At 52.8% G+C, this 16332-nt stretch overlaps 1 protein-coding gene across 2 annotated transcripts in view; it reads left to right on the top strand.

Moving 5' to 3' along the window:
- The window catches only part of SDK2 (sidekick cell adhesion molecule 2), a 265790-nt gene extending 259440 nt beyond the window's left edge, over window positions 1-6350 (top strand). For both annotated transcript variants that reach the window (XM_049637694.1, XM_049637693.1), the window contains one exon: window positions 2101-6350. In XM_049637694.1, the coding sequence (XP_049493651.1) occupies window positions 2101-2454 (354 nt within the window). In that variant the 3' untranslated portion in view covers window positions 2455-6350. The remainder of the gene's footprint in view (window positions 1-2100) is intronic.
- The last annotated feature ends 9982 nt before the right edge of the window (window positions 6351-16332 follow it).

Below are 16332 nucleotides of genomic sequence, written 5' to 3'. Positions count from 1 at the left end.
GGATGAGGTGGAGGAGGGGAGGCGGCAGATGACGTAAATTTGCAGATGGACTAGGGTGTATGTCATCCCCACGGGGAGGTTAGAGGGGCTCTCATTCCCATCTTGTGACCTCCAGGCAGGAGCGGGGTGGAGCATGTGTGGGCTTTGGAAAATCAGGCAGACCTGAGTCCCCCAGCGCATCATCTCTTGGGGCAAACCCTCATCCTCTCTGCCTTGGTGTTCTTGGCACTTCCAGAGCAATAGCAGTGACGGGGCCGAGGTGTGAGAGTTCAGTACAGTCTCCTGACGGAGCACCTGCTCCCGCGGCTGGCACCGCTATAGTTCTGTACATTCTAGCTCTTTCTCATGAAGGGGCTAGATGCCATACAGGACTTGGGGTTCCGGAGAGCAAGTGCACGTTGCCCCTCCCCATAGCTCAGACCCCTTGGGGCAAGGTCAACAACTCTCCGTTTGCTCTGCCTGTAATGCAGGACACAGCTAGTCATCCCAGACTCGTTGATATTGGGTTCACTGGTCTACTTGGTACAGCTTTACCCAAAGTATGTTGATAAAATTTACCGCCTCCATGTATTAGCTCTGCAGGGACGCGGCGACCTGAGCGAGGCCTTCTGAGCCTCACTAAAATCAGAGCGCATCTCTTCCAGAGAGTTCTAAGCGTGTTCCCATCTGTCCTCTTCTTAGTTCTCAAAACATTGCTGGGAGCCTGGGGTGGGGGAGGGGCACATGATATTTTTAGCTCCACGATTCAGATCCGAACCAGGGAACGCTGTTTTACTTCGCAACCCGGCCTGACTCTTGGCTGATTCCCCCTCAGGCAGCTGGAGCTATGGTGAGGACACCAAAGTTATCGACAGTTTTAAGAAAAACTGAATATGTTGTATTTATCAGGGAAAGCTACAGGGTAATCATCGTGTGAAATTCAGAGCTTTTGCTGATATTTTTCTCATGCTCATTTTATAAATGGATGTTGCTTTTATTCTGGATCACAACGTGGGTGAGCACCAGCGTCCTTTCAGTGCCAGGAGCCTCTCCAAGTCTGGCCCTGGCTTTGTCCCCAGTCACACAGTAAGTCAGAGGTAGACCGAGATTGGAACTCAGTACATCCTACATGAATAGCTGTCCTAAAATGTAGGCTTTGTTCCTATTCAGGTATGGCAAGGCCAGGAGATCAGGAGATGATTGTCCCGGGGAAAAAAATTATTATTCACAGTTCCCAAGAAGAGGGGACCCATCACACCATGCAGGGCCATTCAGGAAAGCACTAGGGTCCCCCAGAGGCAGAGAAAGCAGGAGGGACGCATGGGCAGGAGCCTTTATTATGGAAGCAGGCTTAGGTTAGTATGAATCAATTCAGTGGGCTCTGGGATACAGGGGCTGTCCCTAGTTGCCTGGTACCTGGCCCCTGGGGTGATTAGGAGCAGCGGTTGGTGATGAAAGGGCATTCGCTAGCTCCAAAAATTGACCAGCCCCAGGAGCCATAGCCCCTTCAGAATCAGCAAGGCCCCAGATGTCAAAGCATCAGAAATACAGAAAATGAAAAGGCATGATGAATTCAACCTCCAAAACATGATATGCTGAGCAAAAGAAGCCGGCCACACAACAGGCGTGTTTTATAGGATCCCACCCGTAGGAAATGTCCAAAGTAGGTAGACCCATAGAGATAGAAAGTGGTTACCAGGAGTGGGGGCGGGGGAAGGAAGGGGGAACGACCGCCAGTGGGTACAGGGCAATGAAGATGTTTTGGAGCCACACGGAGTAATGCCCAACACTGTGAGTGTATGAAAAGCCACTGAATCTTACACTTTAAGACGGTTAACTTCATGTGCTATAAAGTTCCCTTCAATGAAAAAGAATTAGAACTCAGGTCTTCGATCCACATCGGGTCCCTTCAAGGCTGTGTGTGTCAACGCAACGATCTGCTCCCAAGGCAAGGAAGGTGGGCACATCCGGGCATTTTGCCCCCTGGGCAGTGAGGGGGAGAGAGGTGGCCACAGTCCAGGCCTTGGGAGATTCAAACCAGGGCGCCTGGCGCCTTGCAGCCCTGGGCACACGGACCCGTCCCCGCGGGGCCCCTGACTCCCCGATTCTCTGTCCTCCCAGGGAAGCGACAGTGAGTACGAGGCCGACCCGACCCACCAGAAGGCCCACTCTTTCGTCAACCACTACATCAGCGACCCCACCTACTACAACTCATGGCGGAGGCAGCAGAAGGGGATCTCGCGGGCCCAGGCGTACAGCTACACGGAGAGCGACTCGGGCGAGCCGGACCACACCACCATCGCCAACAGCAGCAGCGCCCAGCAGGGCGGCCTCTTCCGGCCCAAGGCCAGTCGGACCCCAACGCCCCAAAACCCCCCGAACCCCCCGAGTCAGCAGAGCACCCTCTACCGCCCCCCCAGCAGCCTCACCCCCGGCCCCCGGGCTCCTATAGCAGGATTTTCATCGTTTGTTTGACATCGGAAGGGGGAAAAGAAAGAAAGAAAAACAAAACAAAACAAAACAGCACCAAACTCCCCATCCGCCCCTCCCCGCACTGCCTGCCAGAAAACAAAAACACCGAGAAACCAAGTCAACTTTTCACCTCCTGAGTTTATTTTTCCAGAGATTCCAGGGCCAGCAAAGACGGTGTTGAGAAGGAGGAGAAGAAAACCACTGGAGGAGGACGTGTGTGGGTGTGGGTGTGTGTGTGTGTGTGTGTGTGCGTGTGTGTGTGTGCGTGTGTGTGTGGCCCACAGTTGGTCAGCTCCAGATTGTAGGGTTCCCTGGGCCTTTACAGACTTCGCAGAGTCGGGCTGCAGGGGCCCAGCCTGGGCTGAGGCGGGACAGAGGGAGAGAGAGAAAGCTAAGGCCCAGAGAGCTGTAAGGCAGTGTGCTCAGGGGGCGAGAAGCTTCTGGAAGTCCTGACAGCTGCCTCTTCCGCCAGTGCGGGGGCCCTGGGCCCACTGCTAGATGATGATGTGCAAGGCTGGGCGCCCCTGAGGGCAAAGCTCACCTTCTCTCCCCCTACCACACACACACCCCTCCCAGCCCTCCCCCTGCATCGCTGACAGGCCTCTGGGGGTTCAATCCGTCCCCCTGGCCTGCTCCTCACGCTCCCCTCCCTTGTTCAACTTCTCCACCAAGCGTTTGGTTTATTTAGAAAAAGGAAAACAACTGAGGGGTGAGAGTCTGCCTAGCTAGTTCCTTGTTTCTTACATACGCTTTTTACTGTGACTCCAAGGAAGAGGGCCCCAGGGGTGGGGAGAGGCCCCCACACCACCACTGAACCCGGCCGTTGCTTGACTTGAATTCACTTTCCTGAGCATAGACCAGGAGAGCTGAACCCGGGGAACAGAGTACAGGGCACTGACCGGGCATCACTGGGATAATTGGGCATAACGCCGGAAGTCAAGAATGTAAGAAGGAGGCTTAACTTCCCTCTTCCTTCCAATTTAGGTACCACCAGCACCCTCCTTAAAGCAAGAGGGAAAGGAAGGCGCTTAGATAAGGAAGTTCAGCATGCACCAGCTGGGGAGCTAGGCAGGGGTGAGGGATGGCCATCTAGGCAGACACACCCCTGTCCCTGGACACACCCCTTCCTCCTGAGACGGGCACATACACACAAGTCCCCCATGCACTTGCAAGGAGAAGGGTCTAAGGATCTTCTCCCAAGAGAAATCCCTTTGGGTCCTAGCCAGTCGGGACACTCACTTCCAGAGGTGTGTCCCTGTCGCTCTCGACCCAGAGTGATCCCCATCTAAAGCACCCCCAGTCCCAAGCACAGGGGCACAGAAGCCCAGAGGAGTGGGCCAAGCCCCTGGTCTAGAGGCCAGAGCTCCCAGAATGTACCCTGTCTGCCCAGCACCTGGTTTACAAAGAGTCAAAGACCCAACCCCTGGGTATGTGTTCCAGGCCGGCCTCGGCCTAGCCGGGGCTTGGAGCAAGGAGGGGCCCCATCCAAACTTCACACAGCTCCCAAGATGCACAGCCAGGCCGGCCAGGAGGAGCAGGTCAGATGGGACCAAGGACAAGAATAGCTGACAGGAAGCAAAGCTTTTACACACACACAATCTGCTCTAAGGAATGTTCTTTTAAAAAGCCACTTCTAGTGGCCTGAATCTTCCTTTCAGCCCCAGGATGAAGGGATTGAGGGAGGAACCATTCTGTCGAATTCCCCGAGTGCCCCCAGCTGGCCCAGCCGCGTGCTTTTGGGTGGGCAGCAGCCTCTGGGAGAGGAGGTGGTCCGGCAGGAAGACACCGGGTGCGGCGTGGGGCCCCTTAGTGGGGCAGGGCTCGCTGGGAGTGCCGAATGCAGGCCCCATCTTGGGGGTGAGGAAAACAGAGGAGGTCTGAAAGGAGGATTTGGGAAGCAAGCCAAGGAAAGCGAGGCTCTCCACCTGGCCCCACGGGCCCCCCACTCAGGTGAGGGGGATGGGAGCAGGGCCAGGGGCCTGAGGGAAGGACATACCTCCCAGACCCTCGGGAGCGCTGGCAGGTGTCTCCGCAGACGGGGCCCAGACGCCGGCTTCTCCACCGGGGTGTCTTGGGAGGGAAGCACCCCCACGAGGACACAGGCCTGTGGTCTGCCCTGTACACATCTGGTGTCTCCATGGCAACGCATCCGCAGCCACCCGCCTGTGATCTCCCCGCGCTGCCTCCTTTTCATCTCATCTTTTTTTAACAACCTCATCCCTTTCCTTATCTGCTGTGCGTTTAGCCATTTGCGGAAGTTCCCAGTTTGCAGTAGGGAATTCATGTAGCCCAGCCCAGTGAGGAATCTGGGAGTGGGGTAGGGTGGGGGGGGAAGCAGGACGCGTGAAGCCGTGTGTGTGTGTGTGCGTGTGTGCGCGTGCATGTGGGTGCGTGTACTGTGCACGAGGCCAGATTTCCTTTGCCTTTCACAGACTGCCTAGTGCACCGAGATGTGCGCCCTCCCCCTCCCCACGCGCTCACTCACCCCCACGCCAACACACCCACGCACACTTAGCACAGGGCGGTGCACGCCTGGGCTCACGCACATGCACACACAGATATGCACGGATGTGTGTTCGCAAACAGGCTTGCGATTCCTTCTGGTGGCTCGTCTGTCCTTTGTGAGGCACAGGCAGCCGGGGTGACTCCCGCTCGAACGTGGGAGTCTGAGAGGGCACTGGCGAGGACGCTGTGTGAGCCGGAAGGCAGGCTGTGCCCAACGTGAAAATCCAGCCCTGAGTTCATATCCACCCACCCAAAATGTTGCCCCACTGCCCCATCCACATCTGGAAGCCCAGGTCTCCACGACAGAGCTCTAGATTTCTAAGAGGACACCTCTGCCCTCATTTACATATCTGCCGGGGCAGTGGAGGCTCCCGACCCCTGACCAGACACCCGGTCGCATTAGGATGTGCCGGGCACTGCCCGTAGGTAACAGGGAACCTCCCCGACCTCTGGGCACCTGGGCCGACGATGCCAGGGCCCCTCTGTGACCACCTGAAGCAGGTTGACACAAGGACACCTCTGTGTCCTCTGGCTCTGCCTCGTCATGCCCTCGGGAAATCTGGTGTTGCACCCAGCAGCCCACGCTGGGCACACCAGCACTGCCCTTCCCCCTCGTGGCCACGCCCCCTGCGTGCACACCAGCTCCTCGCCCAGACTGCCAAGATGAACCAAAAAGCTGCTCGGCTTCCAGAGCGCCTTTCTCCCAGGGCCCCAGGGGGTTTGCAAACCCAGGCCGCCCGTCTTGTCCCCTCACCTGACACTGCCCCAATTCAGAGGAAGCACGGACACTTCCAGCTGCCCCGCCCAGAGCACGCTGTCTCGAGGCCTTCTGTCTCTGCCCACACCTCCCTGGGCAGAGCGTTCAAAGGTGCCAGAGCCTCCCAGAGCCCACTCTGGGCAGGGGCTTCCTTCCCCTCCCCGTGGTGCACATGGTGTGAGGGGCTGGAGGACAGGAGCGGGGAGGGGGACCCGCCCCCAGCAGCAGCCACCTGATCTGAGTGCCTCTGTATGGTCCTGCCCAGTGGCAACCTTGGCCGCCACCCGGAGCACAGATGCCCTCCTGGGACCACCCCCCTTCTCTTTGTTTCCGTAAGAATAACCAAAAGCATTTAAACGTGTTACCTTTCTTTACACATACAGACTCCAAAAACAAAAACCAACACAAATCTTTATTTTTTTGATTTAAAAGATATAATGAAGAATTGTGGGGAGAATATTCATCGTGGCAGGTGTCTATCTGTAAGAAAAAATATATATCTATATGTCATATAGCTTGTTAGCAGGTTTATTTTTTAAATGAAAGGTAAAAAAAGAAATTGATTTGAAATATATACCACAAGATGTCCCATGGCCTGTCAAACTTGTCGGTATTTTATAAATAAACTTTTTTTTTTGGAGTTCTGAAGCAACATTTATTCTTCTCCTTCTGGGAAAGTAACTGGGGACCCCTACCTTCATATCATGCTCAAATAATAGTGCGGGATCTTGTTTCTTTTACACCTTTAGGATAATAGCCACTCGGATTACACCGGATTAGAGGCCAAATGATAATGATTGATAATACTGGCAATGACAATAGCTAACATTTGTGTGGCGTTTGCGCCCTGCCAGACACTGCTGTTACCACTTTCCACTGATGAACTCAGGGAATGCTCATGACAACACCTTCAGCAGAGAAGCCGGATCAGGGAGAATTTAAGGGGCTTGCTTGCCCTTGAGAATTGGAAACGCCAGAGTTTGTACGAAAGCAGTCTGGCTCTAGAGACACGTGCTGCCTCTGTGTTATTTTAAGGCAAGTTCCTTACCCGTGTTCATTTATTTTTATTTATGTGTTTTTTACTGTCTATTTAGAGCGAGAGTGTGTGTGTGAGACGGGGGAGGGACGGAGAGAGAGGGAGGCAGAGGATCCGAAGTGGGCTCCATACGGACAGGCAGAGAGCCCCATGCAGGGCTCGAACTCATGAACCTCAAGATCATGATGATCGTGACCTGAGTGGAAGTCAGACGCTTAACCACCGGAGCCACCCAGGTGCCTGCCCCCCACGCCCACCCCGTGTTCATTTTAATTCCTACCCAGCCACACCCCAGACGCTAAGGTTGGTATAGTAAGAACCACTGTGGTGCTTGTTGTAACTAACCTAGTCAATGCACCCAGGTCTTAAGTGAGGGCTTGAATCGATGCATTTATGCGTGTGGTGGTATTGACATGATACCACATTTCTCTCACATCCATTGAGTCAAACAGGAGAAAGAGAACGAAGGAAAAATGATTTTAATTGTGTAATGCCACCAGATGAATACACTTACTTAAATAGTCTACGTTGCTGTATAACGTACATCAGACATTTGTACAAGAGGCTGCTCAGCACAATTAAAGCAGGGAACTTAAAATATACAAAAATATACTCTTAGACACTTCATTTTTACTTAAAATACAAATGCAAATTCATTCACCAATCTGTTAATGTTGGGCCATAGCGTTTTGCTTTTTCTCAGCATGGTCTCCGTGTATACAGCTCCCTGTTGTCTTTCTTACATGAATCACAGCCATCGTGCATGGGCAGCAAATTCTAGTCTGTTTCTTTAAAATAAAGCAAAAGGGGGCACCTGGGTGGCTCAGTCGATTAAGCGTCCAACCCTTGATTTCAGCTTGGGTCAAGATCTTGCGGTTGGTGAGTTTGAGCCCCACACGGGGCTCTGCACTGACAGTGTGGAGCCTGCCTGAGATTCTCATTCTCTGTCTCTCTCTCTCTCTCTCTCTCTCTCTCTCTCTCTCTCTCTGCTGTAACACACCCTTTTATTTTTGCCACTTTTCTTTTATCAAAGCATTCGGTACAATTTTCAAAGAAATAACTGTTCTTTTGCACTCTTAGCCATTGCATCATATTTAATTAAATTGTGGAATTACGGGGCGCCTGGATGGCTCAGCTGGTTAAGCGTCCGACTTCGGCTCAGGTCATGATCTTACGGTTCGTGAGTTTGAGCCCCACATCGGGCTTGTGCTGACAGCTCAGAGTCTGGAGCCTCCTTCGGATTCTGTGTCTCCCTCTCTTTCTGTCCCTCCCCTACTCACACCCTGTCTCTCTCTGTCTCTCAAAAATTAATAAATGAAAAAAAAATTGAATTAAAAAAAAATTTTAAATAGATTATGGAATGACTATAAAAAGTACAACTAGCACAAACAAGTCTGGGAACAGTGACAACTGATTCGTTATACAACTTGATTCGGTAGCAGCAGAAACATATGGGCATCACAGAGAGCAGCCCCTTATTAGCCTTCAGAACCCTGGGGACTGTGGGCACCTTCATGTTTTGCAGAGAAAATATATGGAATCCATTAACATGGCTAGTTGGTTAAGTGGAAGTCAAGTGAGAGCTTCCGTGTATAGGACAGCACAAACCATGCACACTGAACCTTATGACCAATTTTCAGGGTGATTAAGGGATTTTCAAAGGTAATTTGGACTACGTATAACCTTTACCTTAATAAATGTGGACCCCCGCCCCCACATTAGATACAACTCCACTAATGAGGATGTTTGGGTAGAGGGTGATAATATGGAAGGCAGTCTACAAACTGGAGTCAGATTTGAAAGGAAGGGCTTTGAACCACAAAAGTCATGTCCTTCCTGGTGGCATGTTTATTCTAGACCCAGGAGATGTCTCATTGTAATCTTTAATTCCAAAATTCTTCCTCATTCATTTCTTTTTTTTTATGATTTTTTTCCTTTTTTTTTTTAATGTTTATTTTTGAGAGAGACAGAGTGTGAGTGGGGAAGGGGCAGAGAGAGAGAGGGAGACACAGTATCTGAAGCAGGCTCCAGGCTCCGAGCTGTGAGCTGTCAGCACAGACATGGGGCTTGAACCCATGAGCCGGGAAATCATGACCTGACCCAAAGTCGGCCACTTAACCAACTGAGTCACCCAGGTGCCCCATTCCTCATTCATTTCTAATCCCAGACTAGCTTCTCCCCAGCCGTAGCTGGTGAGTGAGGAATTTGGCTGTCTCCAGCCCCTTTATCAAAAACAATGCCTCCCCCCCTACCCCCACTCAAAAAATGAGAGAGGCAAATCTGGTAAGAAGAAAGGAAGGAGGGGAAGGGAAGGTGTTTTCCAAAGCCAAGGAGACATGGTGTGAGGCCACATACTGGCTCAGATTATACATAGTTCTCCTTTCTCCTGAGAAAAGATCATCTCACCTGGAAAACGTCAGAACTCAGTGGAGTTTCTTTTCTTGAAGCTCCCAGAGTGACTAAATGGGAAAAGCACTTGGGTTGGGGAGGTTAGCTAAAGAGAGCACGGGGTTGGCAGACCTGGGTTCCCAGAAATTTCAGCTTAAACTTGAACTTGAGCTCAACATTTACCAGCTTCCACGACCTCATCCATGGACTTCTGCCTCTTCCAACATCAGACTCCTCGAATGAAGTGTAGGGAAATGACCCTTCGGACAGAGGTGCTCTCCGGAGATGTCCCCCACCCCCAGCCAGCCCCCTATCCCAACTTCTCTCTCCGGAACTCTCAGAGCTACAAGTTTTTCTTTCTTTCTTTTTTTTTTTTTTTAATGTTTATTTATTTTTGAGAGACACAGAGACAGAATGAGAGTGGGTTAGGGGCAGAGAGAGAGGGAGACAGAATGGGAAGCAGGCTCCAGGCTCTGAGCTGTCAGCACAGAGCCTGACACGAGGCTTGAACCCACGAGCTGTGAGATCATGACCTGAGCCGAAGTCGGACGCTCAACCGACTGAGCCACCCAGGTGCCCCAGAGCTACAAGTTTTTCGACTTCCTGACCTGACTGACGACGAACTTTGGCAATGGGGCTTGGCTGCAGTCAACAGGTGCAGAATGCAGCTGATCTCTTTCTTCTCGGCACCCTAGTTTCTGGAAGGGAAGAAGGCACTGAAGCAGCAGGCTCCGGAGGCTATGGGTTGTGAAGGGTGTTCTGTTAAGGTGCGGTGCAGGAAGTTAAGGGGGAGATGAGACTCGGGTGGCCTGGGGAATCCGCTCTGGGTCGACTCCAGCACACCCAAGACGGGCTGCCCCCACCAGTACCTCGTGGTTCCCAGCACCTACTGCACCCACCCTTCTCGAATGCCGGCCCCGATGGGCTCAAGGAAATCCAGGAGACCCTGTCACTTCCCACTAAGGGGCTGTTGGGGCTCAGAAGCCAAAAGTGACACAGGGATGGAAACAGAAATAGCTGGTGTTTGGCTCCCTCCCCTCCCAACATTGACCATCCAAGCCAACCAGGCTCTTTGGGTTGGGGTTTTATTGCCACTCAGGCAGAGCTTCAGCCAGGGCGGGGTGACCCCAGATGACACTGGGGTCAAAGCCCAAAGAACACCAGCCGTTGCCCTGGAGGGATGCAGTGACGCCCCCAGCTTGATCCCTCTGGAATCTGCTGCCCCGGAGCTGGGCTGCGTGGATATGGGCCCTGTCTAGTGCCAGCCCGACTCTGCACTGAACAGGAAGGTTCCTCCTCTTGACCTTCGTTACACATGGGGCTGCAGGGCTCTGGGGGAGGGCTGGCTGCACCTCCCCTCTGCTCCAACTGCCCTCAGCAGCATGGCTTTGAGGGGTTGGGAGCAGCTCCTATGGGGCCCAGATGCAGTGGCTGATGAACAGGGTCCTGCTTTACACCTATCGTCCCTGATGTGATTATTAGCAATGCTCCCTCTCGTTTTGTTTCTTTTTTTTTAATGTTTCTTTATTTTGACAGAGAGAGAGAGAGCAAGAATCCGAAGCAGGCTCCTCACTGTCAGTGCAGAGCCCCACGAACGGTGAGATCGTGACCTGAGCCAAAATCAAGAGTCAGACACTTAACCGACTTCCCTCTCACTTTGTTTCCTAATCATCTGGTCCCCGCACTCCTACTGATGAGTCATAACCTGACAGCCAGGCAGGGCCCAGCCTTCAGTCCCTCCTACACTTGGGGCCTTAGACCGCCGTGCTGAAGGTCTGGGAGAATGGAAGGGACCATCTCCTGGACACGAGCTGTGATTGGGGACTAGGGGGTTGGCATGGAAGAACCAGCGAGTCCGGTTCCGTGACCACAGATTCAGAGGGAAGCTCTCCCCGAGTCTGTCTCAGACTCGGTGTCCTGACACTTGAGGGTCTGTGCTGTCTTCAGTCCGGTCCTCCCTACCATGGGCTCTGGGACACACACATTAATGTCTGCAGGACACTGCTCTGCCTGGACTGTTCTGATGGAGCAGTTGCCTGAAAGAACAAGAAACACATACTCCTCGTATAGGGCCTTCCTTATACAAGGGAAGATCCTATACAGAGGATCTTCCCCTATACGGAGATCCTACCCCATCTCAACTCTTACTCCCCCAGACTGACCGATAGTTCGTGACACTGGGTAGAAACTTGGGGGAAATCCGTGCCGGTTCTAGGCTGTCTTCAGGAATCTTGCCGGTCAGCATAGTTGATGTAGCAGAAAACCCAGGCCTTGGACATGGGAACAAAGGAAACCGGGTTCAAGTTAGGGTCGCCGGATAAAGCACAAACCAAAATTTGCACGGGATATGTTTATCCCACACCACATAATTTGTTGTGATCTGAACTTCAAAGTGAACTGGGCATCCTCTATTTTTATTTGCTGCCGCAAATCCTAACTCCACACCAGATGTGGGTGCTCCTCCAAAACTTCTGGAACCTGGGTGTCCTTTTTGAGAAAATGGGGGATGCCGAAAGCGGCTCTGTACGCCTCCCCCCACCCCCACCGAAAGGTGTGTGGGTGTCAGAAGGGAGATTACATGAGGACTGAATTTGTAAACCGTAACACCGCTCGACACATGCAAGGGATTAGTCCTGCTATTGTCCAAGGATAAAGTGACACTTCGGTGGGATCCACTAAGAGCTTCTGGGTTCAGGCACAGTTCGGGCTCAATCCGTCCCGATTTCCAATCCCTTGATAAAAACGTGCTCTACCTGCCTCAGGACTCATCCTAGCTGGAAATCGCATCAGTAGAAAACTTCTGAATCGTAGAGATTTGGTGGGGGTGGAGGGGTCATCCCGGGCCCTTCAGAGCCTGTCATTCACCCTGGAAAACACTCAGATTAGGACCCGTTGAGCAAAGTTTTGTAGGGTTGTGGTAAAGTGCTGAAGAGCTACAAGGAACACCACAGGACCCAAAGCGAAGAGCAGCCATGACCACCCGAGGCCTGAACGGGCAAGAGGAGAGGAGGAAGTTACTGGAACCCGCAGAGAAGGCTGGATGGAGAGGGAGATGTCACACGGGGCCAGTCGGGAGTCGGAGAAGCACCATCTCCCACACCGGGCCTGGCTCGCCTTCCGTCCTCGGGTCCCCTGTCTGGGCTCCTGATGGTCCAGATTCAGCGGGAAGTCAGAGGGCACCGGGGTGCAGCCCATGAGGGCCAACCTCCCCCGGGGGCCAGGAAGGTCACGTGGGTGCCGGCAGGCCCACAGCAGTGCTTACGTGTGTGTCTTCTGATGTTGACGTCCCCATAGAGTTCCACTCTTACTCTCTTCTGGATGTTGAGAGTGAAATTAGGCCCCGAGAGGCTCGCTGGGAGCCTCCACCAGAATAGGTGGGATTTTCTGGTGTATTCGAGAATTTGAAAGGTCTTTGACTTTCTGTTGCCTGCAATCTCCTGTGCCATCTAGAGCCGCAGGACAATGACAGCAGCTGACCTTTGTTGTCGACCACATACCACACCCAGCGCTGTGCGGAAGGCCTTTGCTGCACCTAGTTAATCCTCAGGGCGGCCCCGTGATCAGGAATTTCACCTCCTCCCATTTACCAGAGAAGGACTCATAGACACAGAAAGGTGAGAGGACCTGCCGGGTAAGTGCCAGAGCCAGAAGTGGACCCCAGGCCTGCCTGGCCTCACTGCCCCCCCTTCCCTTTTAACCACCAAGCAACCTGCTGGAGTTCAGATAATGCTGGGTGTCTGGGGAGGCCTCCACATTCTGGGCGGGCGCAGGCCAGGCGGGAAACATTGTTTCCGGATAACGATGGTCGCAGGGGTGGATGAACGTTTTCCCTAAAGGGCCAGATGGTAAATATTTCGGGCTTTTCGGGGTACATGGAGCCTGTTCTAGTAAGGAAGCGGCCCAAGATGATACATGAATGAATGTGAGGCTGTGTTCCAATCAAGTTTTCTTTATGGACACTGAAATTTGAATTTTATAAATTTTTTAAATTTATTTTTGAGAGAGAGAGACAGCGAGACAGAGTGCGAGTTGGGGGAGGATAATAGAGAGAGAGGGAGACACAGAATCCGAAGCGGGATCGAGGCTCTGAGCTGTCAGCACAGAGCCCAACGTGGGGCTTGAATGCACGAACTGCGAGATCATGACCTGAGACGAAGTCGGATGGCCAATCGACTGAGCCACCCAGGCGCCCCTGAAATTCAAATTTTATATAATTTTCACATGTAATGCGATATCATTCTGGTTTTTAGTCTTTCTGAATCATTTAAATATGTAAAAATCCGGGGCGCCTGGGTGGCTCAGTCTAACTTCCTGAGTTTGAGCCCCGCGTCGGGCTCTTGGCTTCTGTGTCTCCCTCTCTCTCTCTGCCCCTCCCCCTCCCTCTCAAAAATAAATAAACACACCTGGAGCCTCAGAATGTAACCTTATTTGGAAGTAGGGTCTTTGCAGATATAATTAGTTAAGATGAGGTCATACTGGAATAGGGCGGGCCCTAAACCCAATGACTGATGTCCTTTAAGAAGAGGAGAGGACACGGGGAGACACAGAGAGAAGACCATGTGAACACAGACGCAGAGTTCAGAGTGGTGCATCTGTTAGCCAAGGGACACCACGGACTACAGGGGCCACCAGAAGCTGAAAGAGGGAAGGAACGAGCCTCCCCTAGAGCCTTCAGAGGGAGTGTGGTCCTGCGACACGTTGATTTTGGACTTCCAGCCACCAGAACGGGAGAGAATTAAATTTTGTTGGTCTCTGCCACCCAGTCTGCTGCAGTCTGTTATGACAGCCCTGGGGAACGAATAATAAGCCCTCCTGGGAGCTCCAGTGTGTGTGTGTGTGTGTGTGTGTGTGTGTGTTAATTTTTTTAAGGTTTATTTATTATTGAGAGAGAGAGAGACAGAGCATGAGCATGGGACGGGCAGAGACAGGAGGAGATGCAGAATCCAAAGCAGGCTCCAGGCTCTGAGCTGTCAGCACACAGCCCGACGCAAGGCTCGAACTCACCAACTGCAAGATCATGACCTGAGCTGAGTTTGGACGCTCCACCGACTGAACCGCCCAGGCGCCCTCCAGTGTGTGTGTTTTATCTTGGAGGGTTTAGATTGAGTAGACTCGCACAGGCTGACAGTGTCCCAGGACCAGGCACCTCCCGGACCTCGGGCCTCCCTTCTGCTGCCGCCCCCAGCTGCCTTAGCTTTCTGCAGAAAAGTGCCAGCCAGCCCCGAATTAAATTGGCAACCCTGGGATGCTCGTTTTCCTGTTTCTCCCCAACCTCCCCACTTCTTAAATTGTTTCCACCTCTCAGTAAGAGCCAAATAACAGTCATTCCCTGAGGTCAGGAAAAACCCTCACCCACCACCAACCTGAAAGATATTAATCACGGATGCCGATGACCAGTACTCCGGGGGCCTCTTACCCTCTGGCCATTGCTGGGTAAGGGCAGAGGGAGCGGCAGGACCTGCCTGCTTTTTGGGGCCTGGCACGGTGCCTGGTATGTAGGGAGACCGCACACCCTCACAAGGCAAGGCGCCACTGTCCCCAACTTCTGCTGGGACACAGCAGTACATCCCTAGATGGAAGAAACCCACACGCAGTCTGGGACACGGGTACATATGAAAGACAGTTCACACTTAGCCCAACACTTTCCCAGGCGCTTTGCATAAATTAACAAATTCTTACAAAGGCAGGAGCTGAAACACAGAGAGGCCAGGTAACCTGCCCAAAGTGACAGGGCCGGGGCCCCCAGTGGTATCCCCAATGCCTAGGACTGCACCAGCCAAAACACCATGTGCTCCAGCATGAAGAGAGCTCCTCGGGGTGAAAGGAGCTGCCCACACTCCTGCATGAGACCCAGAGCTGGAGTCTGTTCCCCGACTCCCAGGCCTGGACGACTTCCATTCCACTGGCTCTTCCTCAGAGAAAATGATTGCTCTGGTTCAAGGCTCCTGGGATGACACTGAAATACAGCTGGCAAACTTGTCATTGTTTACTCTAGTGGCATGTATTGTAAAGGGATTTGGTCAATAGCAGGGAAGATCCGGAAGGCTCTAGAAAAAGGATGGAAATGGTAGGAAGTCAGAGAAGCCACCTCAGAAGTAGCCCCTGGTTGTCATTTCTTGGAAGGAAACCGGTGGGGGCGGGGCCGACGGAAAGTGACCACATCTGTTTGTGGTTTTCCAGCTCGCCTCTCTCCACCTCTCCTCACCCAGCCCTCTGTAATCAGCCAGCTGTCTGTGCTTGTTCGACCTCATCCTCCTGCCTAGACCCGTCCTGCAGACACCGGGCCCTGAATCACAGGCGGGCTCCTTTCTGTGGCCTCTTGTCAGCTCTTGGGGTGAGGAGTGAGTGGAGTTATTTCTCTCATGACACCATGACTTCACCTGGGGGTAGGGGGAGTTGCTGGGGTCCTGCCCCAGGGAGCTTCCTCTGCACTGCCTGGACTTGGGGGAGGGGGAGGGAACACCCTCGGCGGCCCCTGGAGCGGGTAGCAAGGACATACAGGAGAGAAGCAGGCTGAGTGTTAAGGGACACACAACTATGCACAGTGACAAGATGACAACCGACACTCGACCTCTCAGGAGAGAGACTCAGGAAGTGGGTCAGCTCAGAGTCTGCTGCCTCCCAAAAGGGGCAGCTCTCCCTGACTGCTACGACTGGACTGGAAAGGGGTGAGGTGGGGAGAGAGACCTGTACTCCAGGCTCTTTGGATTCTTCAAGAACCAGAAATCCCAATTTTATGTGAATCTCCTTATGCTTAAATACTCTAGATATAGTAAGCATCGTTGTGGTGTTGTGGCCAGTCATACCTTCCCAAAATGATTGCAACAGAGCTCCCATCTCACGCACTCCCCTTATAATGTAACTTCGGCATCCCTCCACCAACGGTGGAGCCAGTGTTCCCTCCCCTTAATCCTGGGTGGGAAGGAAATGTGATTCTAGCAGAAGGGAGGCGAAGTGACTTTCAAGATCATTGTTACAGGATGAACCGCGCCACCCCAAAAGGTATCCCCAGGGCCTACCCTCCAGGACCTGTGGATATGACCTTTAAAAAATAGAGTCTTCACAGATGATCAGGTTAAGATGACGTGGGTTCTAATCCAAGATGATCGGCATCCTTATAAAAGGGGGAAACGGACAGATGTGCATGGAAGGAACATGGCGTAGAGATGTAGGAAGAGGGCCAGGGAAAGACAGA

Source organism: Panthera uncia, chromosome E1 (genome assembly GCF_023721935.1).
Source record: "Panthera uncia isolate 11264 chromosome E1, Puncia_PCG_1.0, whole genome shotgun sequence".
NCBI lineage: Eukaryota > Metazoa > Chordata > Mammalia > Carnivora > Felidae > Panthera > Panthera uncia.
Note: the sequence above shows the minus strand (reverse complement) of the source record. Positions and strands in the feature narration are given on the sequence as shown.